The 14,219-nt window shown below is 43.6% G+C and overlaps 2 protein-coding genes across 4 annotated transcripts in view; one reads left to right on the top strand and one right to left on the bottom strand.

The window, feature by feature from the left end:
• Positions 1 to 84: 84 nt before the first annotated feature.
• ALG11 (ALG11 alpha-1,2-mannosyltransferase) lies at positions 85 to 4,062 on the bottom strand. The gene is made up of 4 exons (XM_042838866.1): positions 4,005 to 4,062; positions 3,253 to 3,486; positions 1,624 to 2,555; positions 85 to 548 (listed from the first exon to the last, which is right to left on the bottom strand). Exons 1-4 carry the CDS (start codon positions 4,040 to 4,042, stop codon positions 277 to 279), a joined length of 1,476 nt encoding a protein of 491 aa, XP_042694800.1. The 5' UTR covers positions 4,043 to 4,062; the 3' UTR covers positions 85 to 276.
• A 2,521-nt stretch (positions 4,063 to 6,583) lies between these two features.
• Positions 6,584 to 14,219, top strand: part of ATP7B (ATPase copper transporting beta) — a 39,894-nt gene continuing 32,258 nt past the window's right edge. Inside the window, exon 1 of one of the 3 annotated variants that reach the window (XM_042839215.1) lies at positions 6,584 to 6,619. In XM_042839215.1, coding sequence (XP_042695149.1) covers positions 6,599 to 6,619 — 21 coding nt within the window. In that variant the 5' untranslated portion in view covers positions 6,584 to 6,598. Of the gene's footprint in view, positions 6,620 to 11,145; positions 11,411 to 12,680; positions 12,777 to 14,219 lie in introns of those variants that run through there. The other 2 variants (XM_042839214.1, XM_042839216.1) reach the window with 2 other exon arrangements.

The raw sequence follows: 14,219 nt of genomic DNA, 5'->3' as shown, positions 1-14,219 counted from the left end.
AACACATACATATACATATATATGCACCTATCTGTAAAAACATGAAACACAGCGTTCTAGGAAGGATTCTGCACATTAAGAATATAGAATTTTCATCAGAAATACAAGAGAGTATTTATTTCCCAGTAAGCTCTCTCTATTACATAAAACATATACCGACAGAAAAAAGAAAGATCTCTTTATTGAATGGGAGCAAGGGACCATAAATTACACGTATTTACAGGTGACAGGGGGTCCAACACAACAAGTTTTATTCCTATGCATTTTTGTTCACATTCATTTAAATAAGGGCTCCACAGATAAGAGGAATGTCTCTTCAAAACGCTGGTCAGAAAACCTGCACACAGACTGGCGAGCACTTTCTCTGATCTCTAACCTTTCTTCAGGAGACATGGAAAAGATGTGAGCCATTGTCTCGGCGTAACTGTCCTCGTTCTCTGCTAGGAAGCCCGTCATACGTCCTTCATAGGGTACCACAATATCCAGTTTGGGGCCACCAGAATTGTGAGCCAGGATAACTGTGCCAGCTGCCATGCATTCAACCACTCCTGTAAAAGACAGAAAACATGACATGAATGTGTACATCGCATGCTTTGGCTTTCAATAGTTCACTGGAAATTTAAATCCGTAATAAAATTCACCTGGAATTATGAATTAATATAGACTGGAGTTCTAGATAAGTGTGAAAAATACGGACTAATGCTCTCACAAGCTCTGATTCTAATAAAGTCTGATGACATTAACTTCAGCTTGGTCACTTCATAGCCAAGCTCAGTAACCCTCTGTTTGCCTCCAGCCTTACCATATTGTAGCTGTACGGTGCAGGCAATCTTACATTCCCTTTCAGGGAAGACAGGAAGACCCAACTAATCCCAATAAACTGTGCCCGATACCTTAATTCTGCATGGCAGCACACTGCAAACCATGTCTCAGTCCCTCTTTGAGATTCAGTTTCACACCACAATGACTGATTTTAGGACTGACGTTAGCGCAGGCATCGAATGAAGTGAGATGGCCTATATATTTATATATAAAATATGTATTTTATCTCTGAGAAACTCCGAGAAACTCACCTCCAAAACAGCAGCTAGAGCCCTCTGACACATATTAGGCATTTCAAATAGCAGTTAAGCAGATGGAACATTCAGAATCTCTCTGCATGTGAGCTACGTCTAAGTGTCTAAACTCCCCTTGCAGTCAGTGGAGCCAAGAGAGCACTAAGTTGCTTCAGCATAGGCTATGCAGGGAACAGAAGGCATCTGTGTAAGTCTGACACATGTAACACAGGCCTTCAGCTGCAGGGACTTTGTGCTTGCAGAGTAATAGCTGAATGTCAGGCAGGACATCCTAAACAGATGGCATTTGTTGTCTAAGTGACTAGAGGATGCCCATAATGCAGTCTGCGATGTTTACAACAATCCAGCTTGCACTACAGCAGCACCTAGTGATCTGACATCTGAACTGGTCTTGAAGGTTCTACCTGTTAGATCACCATTGCCAAGAACAGGACTTGGTCACCTGCTTGGCATGCAGACCTCTTAGGTTCAAACACAAACTGAAGCCCTCCTCATCTGCGTTCTGATCACTGAGACAAGCAGCTGAAAGCTGAGGAGGGATACTGACCGATGCCAAAGTGCTCATTCCACATTGTATGCAGGCCAATGGTGGCCTCGGCCAGGTGTTTCTTTAACTCCTCAAAGGGAATGTTTATTCTGAACATCACACTGTTACTAACTCCAAGCTCTTCACAAAGACATTTAAGGTTATTCACACGGTCTTCATCTTGCTGGTTCCGACAGCCTCCAATTAAAATAAGCTTCAATGAGAGCTGCTGCCTCAGTCTCTTCTCTTTCAGCAACTTAGCAAAGGCTCGGATTTGCAAAGGATGATCTTTTTCAGGCCTGAATTGGCTGACAGAAACAATAGAATATTCAGCACTGTTCTTTTCCTCTTCCAGTGGGATATCCAGGAAGGACTGAACATCACATGGTGGATACACAACGCTAGTGCAAGCCCCAGTTCTCCAGAGGGAAAGAATGTGATTTAGTGTCCAGGAAGAATTGACCATAACCACGTCGCTGCAGTAACCCACCGATCCGTACATGAAGGCAAACAAGTAGTAGTAGACAAGTTTCAGTTTGCTGAAGAGAGGATTGCTTGTAATGAAAGCCGCATTGTTAAACCTGGTATCCTGATTCCTAACTACAGAAAGCATATCGGTGCTGATGGTGGGATAATGGACATAGCATCCAACACGACAACCTCCTAAATATTTAAAGAGGGGGAGCGTAAAAGCGTAACCCATCGAGTCAATGTAAATATCTGGAACACACTTGAGAAGAGCTTCCCAACCGAGAAACACGGAGCCTAAACTTTGTCCCAGCAAAGTGAAGCGAGGATAAAGAGAAGCTTCCACAAGATAGCGTTTTTCCAGAAATACAAACTTCACTGGATGAGTTAATTTAATGTTGAATCTTCTGAAAGCACCTTCTACTATGTCTTCTTCAGTGGCATCTCTATCACCAGTGTAAACAACACACATTACATTCCTGTACCTGGAAGAGAAGAGAATTTCGCTCATTCTTCTCATCAAATTTTCTAACACAAAACTCAAATATTATCCACTCAAAATTTACTAAAACGTATGTTCTAAATCAAACGTCTGGCCTACCTCTGGAACAACTTACATGTAACTAAATTGATGATATGAATTCTTTCCCTTACACTTTTTTTTTTTTTTTTTTTAAAGTCAAAGCTGGGGACCAGGAATTTTTTTGTAAAGAAAGGATCCCAGTATTAATCAACAGGTTTAGGAACGCCTTGCAGCATACTAGAATGTCCATCCAGTGTACAGCATGAGTGAAATGCAAAAGACTGTGCAAGCCAGTGGACGTGCCAATGTTGAATCACTTTATGTATTAACTCAGTCTCCTGCACTAAGAGGCCATTACTGAGACTAGATCATCAGTTACCTACACACAAGTTATGACCCTAAAAGCTCCCTATGAGTGCTGCAAAACTGATGGAGAAGGACAGATTCTGCCAAGGAGGAAAGAACTGACAGGTGCCACAGCTATGAAGGAGACAGAGAATGGAACAGAACGTGGGTAAAGGGCTGAAGAAGAAAGGTGAAATGTAGGACCCGTATATCAATGATATCTATTCAAATGTGCAAAATGTCATCATTTGCATAAATGATATCATGAGAAACAGAGCAAAATATGGTATCACCTGATAAACAGATGTGCTTACTTTTTCTGGAGCGTTCTTATGGCACACCACAAGACTCTCTCTCCTCCACCACCTGCGTTGCAATAGGGATGAAAAAACGCAACCAGCAGTAGCTGCCTCCCATCCCTTCCTGCCAGGTTCTGCTGCTTTCTCCTTCCTTGTATCCAGAGCCTTATTCCACACAGCAGGACGGCCAAGCAGGTGCACAGAACTCCACTTAGAAACAATGCAGGGATTAACAACGAACACAGGAATCTGAAACAAGGTGGAAATTGTAAAATATAAAGCTGATTTAAGGAAACACTACATGTGAAATCCATACAGAAGGGTGTAAGGGTAGAGCCAGAGGGTGCCAGACAACTTCTTGAGTTCTTCTAACTGCTGAAATTATCAGCATCGCTGCTCCATTTCAATAATTACATTCAAAAACCACTATTCTACGTTGTTCAGCAATTTTTTTTACAGATGTCAGCGATGGTTTATTGACATTATTTATGTTTGCGTTATTACACTACATAAATATCACCCGCTCTATTTCAACGTGTCACATTTACTCCAAAGGCCGCGCGCCCGCAGCAGCGTGGCACAGCACAAGGCGCACAGAGAATCCTCAACAGATGTTCAAGGCCCCCCTTCAGCCCAGCTCCTGCCCGCTCTGCCTTCCGAAGCTCCGCAGCCGGTCAGGGCAGAGCTAGGCCGGCAGTTTCCCCTTCCCTTCTCGGGCTCGGCAGGGCCGTAGGGCGCGGGGCCGCCCCCACCCATCCGCCCCGTACCTGAACAGCCCGCAGATGCACAGCCCACCCGCCACCATCTTGCGCGCCGCCGCCCCTCCTTCCGCCGGAAGCGCCCTCCGCTTGGGGGCGGGACCAACCAGGCATTGCCTCTCTGTCATTGGCTCTCGACGGAGATGGACGGCGGGGATAGGAATGAGCGGGAACAAGAATGGGCGGGAACAAGGAGTGGGAGTGGCCTCATCTGAGGGAGCGGGGTAGGGTTGGGCGTTTTGTGAGCGGGTGTGTGGCTGCGTGTGCGGTCTGCTTGTGCTTTTATTTTTTTTTCCTTCATTTTGAGGGAATGATTTTCCTCTTCTGAGGAGTTCATGCACTGACTTGTGATCTCTCAGCACGATTGAGGCCAGAGCAGTCTTTTTCATATCATAGCCCTTGGTGAGTCCAAAAGTCGTGAGGCTGGTGGGATGCTTGAGAATGTTACCCCGGGCCTTAGCAGAAGATGGTGTTGGGTGCCTTAGTTTGGCCATTGCTAAACCCAAAACAGAGGGATGAAGTCTCTCCTGTACTGAGAGCAGGAGGAAATCAGAGAGTAATGACTGCGGACTGGCAAATGGATGAGGCCAGGCTCTTCTTAGTGGTGTATAGTGATAGGGCATGGAGCAGTTGCCTAAAATCTGAACATAGGAAGTAACATAAAAACATGTGGAAGAACTTTTTTATGTTGAGGGTGGCAGAGCTCTGGAACAGGCTGTCCAGAGAGGTTGTGGAGTCTCCTTCTGTGAAGATATTCCAGACCAACCTGACTGCCTACCTGTGCCGCTTGCTATAGGGAGCCTGGATTCAATGATCTCTGAGGTCCCTTCAAACCCCTACAATTCTGTGATTCTTTTTCAGATGTGGAATGAGAATGGAACTCTGTCAAGCTGGGGAAGTTAGCATTCTATTAATCATGTTACTGAAGTTTTTGTTAAAGTATTCATCACTGTCTCAAGTACAACTGACAGTAACTTTTATGACAGCATCTCTGCCATTAGGTGAGCAGTTACATTGGAACAGTTCTGTTGGGAAGTCCAGCAAATGTAATCTAGCGTTTAATTTCTGATCCAGCTGTTTTCCTAAGTTGTGTGCAACTGGCGCTATTTCTTCTCCCTCTGTTCTAGCAGAAGAACTGGTCTGCTTCCCCAGCAGACCAATTGCCTGAGAAGCACGAGATGTTTGCAGAAGGGATCTGTGCTAGGTTGATGTCTCTTAGCTGAAGACACCTCTCTTGTGTCATCAAGCTGACTGTCTGGGTGCAGAGAAGAGGCACAGCTTTTCTAGGGAACAAGTCTGGTCTATTTTAGCTGATGAGATTTGTGCATCACTGACTTGAAAAGGAGCTAATGGCTACTCCCTCAGAACCTATGAATCTTGGGTTGAATTTCTTCTTTGAAAAGATATTCTGATACAACTTTTCCAGATCCTTATCAATGCTAAGCAGAGAAACAGTTCTTTAAAAGACATAGACTAGGTGCAAAGGGCTGTGAAGAACAGCTGCATTGTTTCTGCCTGGAATCGCCTTGTAACCACTACTTCCCTGGTTCAGATGTGTTTTTCTTCATAGAAACTGCTGAAGTCCCGATACAGGCATCTAAATCCTTTCTTTGGAGCTTCCTCTTGGTTCTCTCTGGCTAATGAGAATAATAATAAAAGAATCACAGAGATTATGGTCTCTTGTCAATCACTTCTCAAGCTACAATCTTTGTGGAGTGGAGAGAAAATATACACTGACAAAAACCAACTTCCAAAGTGCTGGCAGCAGGAAAACTAATGGATATTGACCCTGTACATAGTAGGGAGGTTGAAACTAGATGATCATTGTGGTCCTTTTCAACCCAGGCCATTTTATGATTCTATGAAACTAAGTTGCTACAGGCACAAACTGTAAAATTCAAGTAACAATTTTGAAATCTCTTCCAGCCCTGGCACAACTACATCAGACTTGTATTTGCAGCTGGAAGATGTTTTGCTTGACAACGCAGTAGTACCTCTGTTTCTTTTGCAGTTCTTCCTCTGTATTTTATAAGCTTTTGGAGTGCTTTGTTTCCTGTGCCAGTACTCCATCATGCACGCAGTACAGAAGTGCTTCTGTTGTTTTGTTCTGTTATTCACAGGGCTCTGACCTCTTGGCACCTTCCCTCAGGGATTTACAGACATTAATGAGATCCTCCAGAGCCTCCTCCAGCTGAGCAGCCTCAGCTCTCTCAGCCTCTACTCACAGGAGAGGCTCTCCAGCCTGTTGACCATCTTAGTTTTGTTTTTTCTGTAGTCTGTTCAGTAGTAATTTAAAAAAGATGTATTAATACATTCAAAGTGGTTTTGTTAGTTTGGTTTTTTTAGTCATAGCATATTCTGCCTTTGATGTGAGCAGTGTGAAAACTGTTGTTGACAGCTGTATGGGAACTGCTGAATCACGACCTGAACCTCTGATTGATCACCTGAGGCTAGCAATGAGTCAGCCATGGGAGCACAGGTGAACACAATTCACCTGTGCTACTGGAAGAGATGGAGCCTGGATCCACCTCTCCTAAACCCATTTAAGAGCTGACTGCCAGGGGGGAAGGATCTTTTCTGGAGATCCGCTCCACTGGAGTTTCATGACTGAGCCCAGGATACAGGTAAGAGTCCTTTCTTTTCTGCTTTGCTGTAATAACTACGTAGCCAAGCTCTCTGGTATACCTCATAACTATAACATCTGTACATTCACTGATTGTACAGCAGCCCTATGTACTGTGGAGGATACCTTTAATGTGTGATTGTCCAGCACAGCCTAACTGGAATGTCATCACTTCACAACTCTCATGCATGTGTATCAGAAGATACTGTGTGCATGCTTGTGAGATATTGCCAGTAACATCAGCAAAGCAGTGCTGAGCTCTCTGCAATGTTCCTACTGCATCGCTGAGAATGCTATGGAAAGTCCTGACCGGAGAAATTCATGTGGCCAATGTGCCAGAGAAATTAAATGAGCCATGTCATGAAGTTGGCTTTGTTCTCACCCTCACAGAGATGTGCCAAGTTTTTCATCTTGCTGCCTCCGCAAGCACTTTTGTCCCCCTTTAATTGCTTTCCTTATTAAGTCCTCACTCTGAAGGAAGATCTATGCAAACAAGTAAGCAGTATTGAAAACAAATGACAGAATCCTCTCACAATGTTCTCCTCAAGCGTGCAAGGCATTTGGGACAGTTTTTAAGTACATTTTTCTAAGCCTCATTCTTACTTAGGGCTCCACGTACAAGAAAGTTGGTAAAATAAGACTACTGCCAAATAACAAACACAAAGAAACTGTATTAATACTGTGTGAGGATATTCGTATGACAGTCATGTGGTCCTTTATGCTCTTTTATACAGTTGGCTGCTTTCTTTCTGGAACACACACTGTGTAGTACTGAGTTTCTCATGCATGGCGACTGCCTTAGCTGGCAAAATGCCTGGGACCATATTTAGCAGAAGGAATCTTAGATCATTCATGTACACAGTAAGTTTCTCCCTTTTGCATGTTTCTTGTGTTAGGCTGTTACATGTTTTAGTACATTTGTTCTTGTTTGCATAGTAGCAGGAGGCAGAAATAAAACTGGACCAGATGCATTCTAAAGATTTGTGAAGCAAAAAACAAGTATTAGAAATAAATTGCAACACGCATCTAGGACAAAACACTAGGGAGTTGTTTTTGCTGGTGTGTTATACTATGTGTTAAATCCAAGCAGTTCTAGATGTATGTATTTGTAACTGTCAGTTTTACTTCTTAGCCTGATGTTCCAGCGCACATGAATGTTTGCATTATGTATCTGTGAGCAGAACCTGGCTTTTCCTTCCTTCCATCCTTCCTTCCTTCCTTCCTTCCTTCTTTCCTTCTTTCGCAGAAGCAATGTACTATGGCAAAGCAATTCAGTATTAAGTAGGCTGGATCTACACAGAATTTTTGCCAGAGTTCCTATAACGTATGTTTATCTCATCACAGACAGCTTACCTCAGTGGAACGCGTGGTTTTTTATTAACAGGAGATTATTTTACATGAGTTGTTCCTGTTGGACAACAGCTACATAGGAAAATGAATCAGTTCCACTGCTGGAATTGTAACTTCCCATGGACTCTGTCAGTCCTCCTAAACAGTCCATAGGAGGAGAGGTGGCTGACATCGTCAGGGCAGACGAAAGAAGTGAGTTCAAGAGACTGGGAGCACAGGCAGAAATGGGATTGTGCAGAAATGGGGTGTTGCAGCCCTCCTGGTAATGTTCCTAACTTTGCAAAATAACATGGAGACTCACTTCAAGTCCCAGCTTTTCAGCTGGAAGTTTGTGGTTCTTGAGGGCAATGCGCACCATTTCTGAGTTGGTAATAGCAGACCTGAACTCTTTCTTTTCCTTTTTCTTTATGCAGATCCTAATGTCTGTATGGCTGTATGCACCTAGTCAGAATGTGAAAGAGATGGTGAAAGACCACCTCTATCACAGTAGTGCCCTAACACCTGTTTAAAACCATTGCGAAACTGCTCAGGAAAATGCAAAACTTCGCTGAGTTTATTTTTCTTCCAGAAATAGGCACCCCTAGTGTCAGACCAAAAGGATTCACAGATTGAAAAAGAAAAGCCTGCACTAACTTGTTCAGGATGTGTTTGTGCGCTGTATTTGTGTGTGCATCCCTCCAGTTTCAGGAGGCAAGGGGCAGTGCTATTTGTACAGGAACCCAAACTGTTTCCTGTGAATCCAGGTCAGGGCAGGATTTGCATTCTGTAGTCATGCCTGGCTTGTTGGCACTGATCAGGAAAGAGAAAAAAGCCAGAATCTGTTTGCAAAGCAGGACAGAAGAGAGTTACTATTGCTGCAGGAGGCTGGCTAGTCCAGACATGAGAGATGCGGGCGCTGTGCCTTGCCACCTCTTCTGACCTTCCACTGTGGGGATAAAGAAAGCTTGAAAGGTCGGCAGTTCTCCCATAGCATAGATTCAGTGACTCTCCATTAGGAGCTGAACTAAGGCTGCTTAAAAGTAGGTCCCTGAGTCACCACCTTTCCTTCCACCAAGCAGAAGTATGCATCAGTTTTGTTTACAAATGTCTGTGGCAGAAACATCCATTTTCTGTAGCACAGAACTGCTCTGAAGTGGCAGGTCATCCTGCAATAAATGAACAAAGTGCCTTTGCACTCAGTTTCAGTTTTGATGAGCCAGTTTGTACACCACAGAAAGCAACCTGAGAGATGCTGTATGTATTATTTGCAGAATTGCAACTGCTTTCTTCAGTCCAGGTGTCCAGGTCATTATCAGATATTCCATCAGAAACAAAATAACAGCAAGTTAATCTTTTTGTTTTGTTTTTTTTTTCTCTGCTCAGTTTCAAGAAGTCTCTGCAGTGAACAGGTTTTGCTCTATCCAGGAAAGCAATGTGTATTTTCCTGGTCACTCTGAAGTACGCTTTGTTCCTTGACACAAAGCTGGAAGCTTTCTGCTGTGGTTCTTGCATGAGAGCGGACAGTAAGTTCGTGCCCAATGTTAAACCTGGACAGTGCAGTGCTGTTCCTAGCCCTGAAGAGCAAATAATTAACAGGGTTTTTGTACATAAGTACTGTAAATAGGTTAGCTAAACAGCAACTCGTGTGCTACAGTTTGGACCTCTGACTACTGGGAACTGCTATGTTCCTAACCCTGTGCACCCACGATGTCCTCATCAGAGGTTACCTTCTTCACTTGCCTGCCATGGCAAAGGGGACCAGCCACAGGGCTGTCACATTTCTGACCTCAGAATCAGGAAGAAAAGCTTTTTTGAGAGCAGAGCTGGAGTGTGGGAGCTTCCCCCACCTGTGCCAGCAGGGCTGTGCTGTGGCTGTGCTCTGGGCTCGCCGAGTGCTCTTGGGGTCACTCTGCAGCCATGTCCAGGCTCACCTGGGGTCAGCCTTCACAGGCCACAGGGAGGGACTAAACACCTTCATGTTTTTCTGCCCAGTAATGGCAACCAGTCCAGAGGGATTGGGGAAGAAGTAAAGTACTCCTAGGTGATGGAAAAGGCAGTAAGCCCACTCAGTAGGCTGAGTTTTGTCTGGAACGCTGGGAAAGCTGTTAGAACTCTTTACAGAGGTGTGGATGTGTGAGGAGCCTGAGTGCTGGGATGAGATGGTATCAAGCTTTCTTACAGCTGGGACTTGCTGGAAATACTTCTCTTCCTGCAAAGAAGTTCTCAACAGCTGCCAGTGTAAGACAGACAGCAACAATAGTTGAGAGAAAGTGAATTTGGATTTGCCTTACATATCTAGGCTGTCCTAACAGAGGCAATGCATTTGTATTTTATATATAGTGTTTATAATGCGAACACCAGATGCTGTTTGTCTTTCTCTTGAAGTGAAGGTGATTATGCTGAATAGAAATGGAATGGGATGAAATAAGCTCCTATAAAAAGGCCAAGCAGTTTGACTTGGGATTAAACACTGGCTGTAGGACCAGAAATACGGGTTTAAATCCAAGTTACATTCTTCCTTTCTTTTCTCTTCTTTCTTCATTTCTTTCCCTTTTCTTTAATTTTCTCTCTTTCCTTCCTTCCTTCTTTCACTATGATGTGCTTTGTGTTATTTACATGGTGTCAGGTGACTCATCTAAATGCAATCTCTCTCTGAGGCCATCAAACATGACCACAAGAATGACGAGGCAAATGCTGGAAGGGAACTAATAGTAATTCCAAAGCGTGGGCTCTACATCTGAGACAGATTCATAGCATATGAATAGTTGGGTGGCACTGAAGACATATGCTTACATTCCTGATCTGTTTAAGGAAAAATTTAATTGCAGGTTTGGCAGGGCATCTTAGAGCCTACTATTAGTTTGCCTGCAACAAGGTAAACAACAGCTTACTTTAAAAACAACAAAAAGAAGTCAGTATTCCCATTTACTTAATGGGAAGTTCAGAGATTCTCCATTCGAAAGAAGTGAAAATCCTGGTTGCAAAGTGGGGCTGCCTGACAATTTCTGCCACGCACCTGGATGAATGTTACTGCAGATCTGGACTTGAATTAGCCTATGCAGATTGTGATTGTTCTTTGCACTTAAACTCTGCCCCCAAAGGTGTGTCTTTTCCGGGGGTAATTCGGTCAGCTTGGTAGTTTCTAGGCTCTTAAAAACAAATTCCTGCAGTATAAATACAGATAACAGAAATTATTGTACTGAAATCAACACTGCTAAAAGCAGGCAGAGTACCAAGTCCACACAGTTTGCTATTGTGAAGAAGCCATGGGATCAAAAAATGAGTCTGCGTTTCTGAGCCCTGTTACTGAAGAGATTCTCCGCTGACTTCTGCTGGTTTAGAGCAAACAAACTGTTTCTAAATATTTAGAGAAGATTGAAGCTGCTACCTGAAAAACTGGAGCCAAAGTCTGAACTGATTTGAAATGAGGTCGTCAACTCTTAAGCAATTTTATTCATGGCAGGTATGGATTTGATTCCTTGAATTTCAGAGTCCTGTAAGGCTTCATTTTATTTCTCACAGCATAAGAAATGCTGTTACATGTGATCACACTTCCTTGTCTGCTGCTATGTGTACTGTTCTGGCTACAGAAAGATTTGGGGATCTGCTGGCTGCCAACTTGCTTACAACATTGTACCCACGGAGGCATCCATCTGATTTCGTGGCACAAAACTGAAAGCAAATGCTGGTAAAGGGAGAAAAGGGACCAGTTTGTTCCCACTGAAGTGATACAAGGGTCTTTTTTTCTCCTACAGTAAGTCTGGCAGTTAGTTTGGAAAACTCAAGGATGCATTTAGTACCAGGAATGTGACCAAGCTTCCAGCTGTTGCTTAGTATGACTGAACGTGACTGTTGTTGGTGTTACTACAAGCTTTGCAGTAACTTATTTTCTTTTCCTTTTCCTGGAAGCTCCAATTCCTGTAGTCAAAACCAAAGTCATTCTAGCTCTGCTGGGATGAGGGGAAATTTTCAATGATTTTAGCTGGCTGCATCACTGAGACAGTTGGAAAAGAACCCAAAATACAGTCAGATGTGAAGTTGTTTTGTTTTTAGCCTGATGTCACTGGGTGCATTTTGTTATTGTGGTTTGAAATGATATCTCTAGAGGAAAGTATAGAAACTATGAACTTTGCATTCAAATGGTGATTTCATAGTGATTTCCATGGTGTGTAAGAGCTTAAGTCCACCCCTGTGCTGACGTGATGTGAAGGTGTTCCAACTGGTTCCTCTTGTCTGTTGGGCAGATTAAGGCAATGTGACTCCCTTGCCTCCAGGCCACTGATTCTTTCTTTGAACCCAAGCTTCTCATCTTGCTGGCACTGTTAAGAATACTTTAAGATGCTTTCCTACTGCAAGGAGCCAGAGGGATTAGGCACAGGACTAATCATCCTATAAAGCTAAGGATGAATTCACACAGGAAGCAGCATTTGCATGAAGACCTGTAGTTTTTATGTGCTGAATGCATTCTCTGATAGTAGCAGGTTATATAAAGAGGGAAGTTCATGTTTTTATGAACTCCCGAAGCTTTAAGGCAGAGGGATTTAGTTATCTTTGGATGCTTTGCATTTGCACATAAACAAAACCATCTCTCCCAGCACTAGCAAAGAGCTGTGAAAGCAGCAGAGGTATTTTGTACCTGCCATCTAAATCCCACACTACCACACCTGAATGATGCTTCCTGGTAAAGCTGCCCGGCTGTGCAAAACCCAGCCTGGAAGCAGGGTGTGCTGCTGTTGGAAGGTGAGACAGGCAGCAGTGCCTTCCCAACCTCCCTCCTGGCCCATGAGAGGACTGTAGAGGGATTGGGATCAAGCAGGACCTCTGTTAAGGTAAATTGAAATGTTTGTTTTACAAGATTCTTGGATGTTTCTGCTTTGGGAATGGCGTTGCTCATCCAAGGGCTGGTGCTGGTAACTCAACTCTGCAGACTTCGTTCTCCACTACTCTCTGTCTCTGCTTGAGTCCTTGCCTAAATGGGTGTTTGACATCCTATTGCATTAGATTTGTTGAAATATATCTTATAGCCTTTTCACATGAAGAGTGCTCGAAAACTTCTATCTACTTTCAAAACACAATCCTTTGTCTCAGCCTCTGCGTCAGCATTCAGCACTGTGCTGAAGCCAAAGGGCTGTGGGGGCACTCAGTAAGAACTTGACGCTGCTGCTTCTAGAAACAAACAGATTTTTACTTCAGAATTGCTCAGAATCTGGGGGGGGGGGGCGGGCAAGGTATGGGTGAGAGAAACTGGGGAGAAGGTACTGAATAAATATCTATTCCTTCAGCCAAAGCTGAGCTTCGGTGGGGTGGACCTGAAAGGAGGAGAAAAAAAATACCAAACAACACCATATTTATACAGTTTGCTTCATTGCATGATATCTCATCAGTACCAGTTACTTGTAGAAACAAGCTAGGTAGGGCTTGGGATGTTTTGAATAATAATAATGATACTATCGAAGGTGAATGGACCAAGTACTCACCTGACAGCCATTTGAAAACTGGAATTTCTGTTCCCTTAGACATTCTGGAACTTGAAATTTCTGTGGTGTAGAATTCTTACTCGGAGCTGAATTTCTGATTTGGGATCAGAGAATTGATTTGTTTTAGAAAGAAGAAAAACGGATTTTCAAGTTACATTTGTATCTGTAGCATGGAGACACAGCTCTAGTATATAAAGACACTGCAACAAAATATTTTCATGTAAATCCAACAATTGGACTTTCCATTTCTTGGTTCCAAGCAGTAATTGTGGCAGAGAGGTGAGGGATGTGAAGGTAAAAGTGGAAAGCATCTGACCTGTCCTGCCAGCCAGCTGGAGCACCATGTGTGTTCCCTCAGGTTTCCTGAGATGTTGATCTCGTGTGCTCATCTCTGCATGGGAGTAAATTTGATGATGTTTTCCAAATCCAAGAGCTTCTGATTAAATGTAAGGGGATTATTTTAAGGCTTGCCCATGCAGTGAGGTCACTGCTTATTCAGGGAGGGTGTGAATTGATGGTAGATTGACCATAGTGTATAAATTCCCTTCGTGGCCATTCTTCAGGGACCTGTTTAGGGGCATCTTTAGAAACGGATGGCTCTGCTGAAGGCTCAGGGAACTTGAGGTCCTACTCATCATGTTAGAACAGTGCTGTGAATGTTCTCAATTTGCTGCAGGCAGTCTCAGGAAAATATACCCAGCTTGGCTGTGGATGCTTCCAGTGGTAGCTGTTGTGTGTGGCTAAGTTAGATGTCCCTGTAGCTGATGAGAGGAATTGGTTTGCCCAAGGAAATAG

The sequence above is a fragment of the Centrocercus urophasianus genome, unplaced genomic scaffold, assembly GCF_019232065.1.
Source record: "Centrocercus urophasianus isolate 14NV4802_14NV808 unplaced genomic scaffold, USGS_Curo_1.0 seq_9, whole genome shotgun sequence".
Taxonomy (NCBI): Eukaryota; Metazoa; Chordata; class Aves; order Galliformes; family Phasianidae; genus Centrocercus; species Centrocercus urophasianus.
Note: the sequence above shows the minus strand (reverse complement) of the source record. Positions and strands in the feature narration are given on the sequence as shown.

Bases quoted from the DNA above. Each gene is read 5' to 3' on its own strand.
- ALG11 (XM_042838866.1), bottom strand. From the start codon at position 4,042: ATGGTGGCGGGTGGGCTGTGCATCTGCGGGCTGTTCAG. The intron at 2,556-3,252 runs GTAAGCACATCT...CTTCTCTTCCAG, and splicing joins ATAAGAACGCTCCAGAAAAA to GTACAGGAATGTAATGTGTG. The intron at 549-1,623 runs GTCAGTATCCCT...TGTCTTTTACAG, and splicing joins GAATGAGCACTTTGGCATCG to GAGTGGTTGAATGCATGGCA.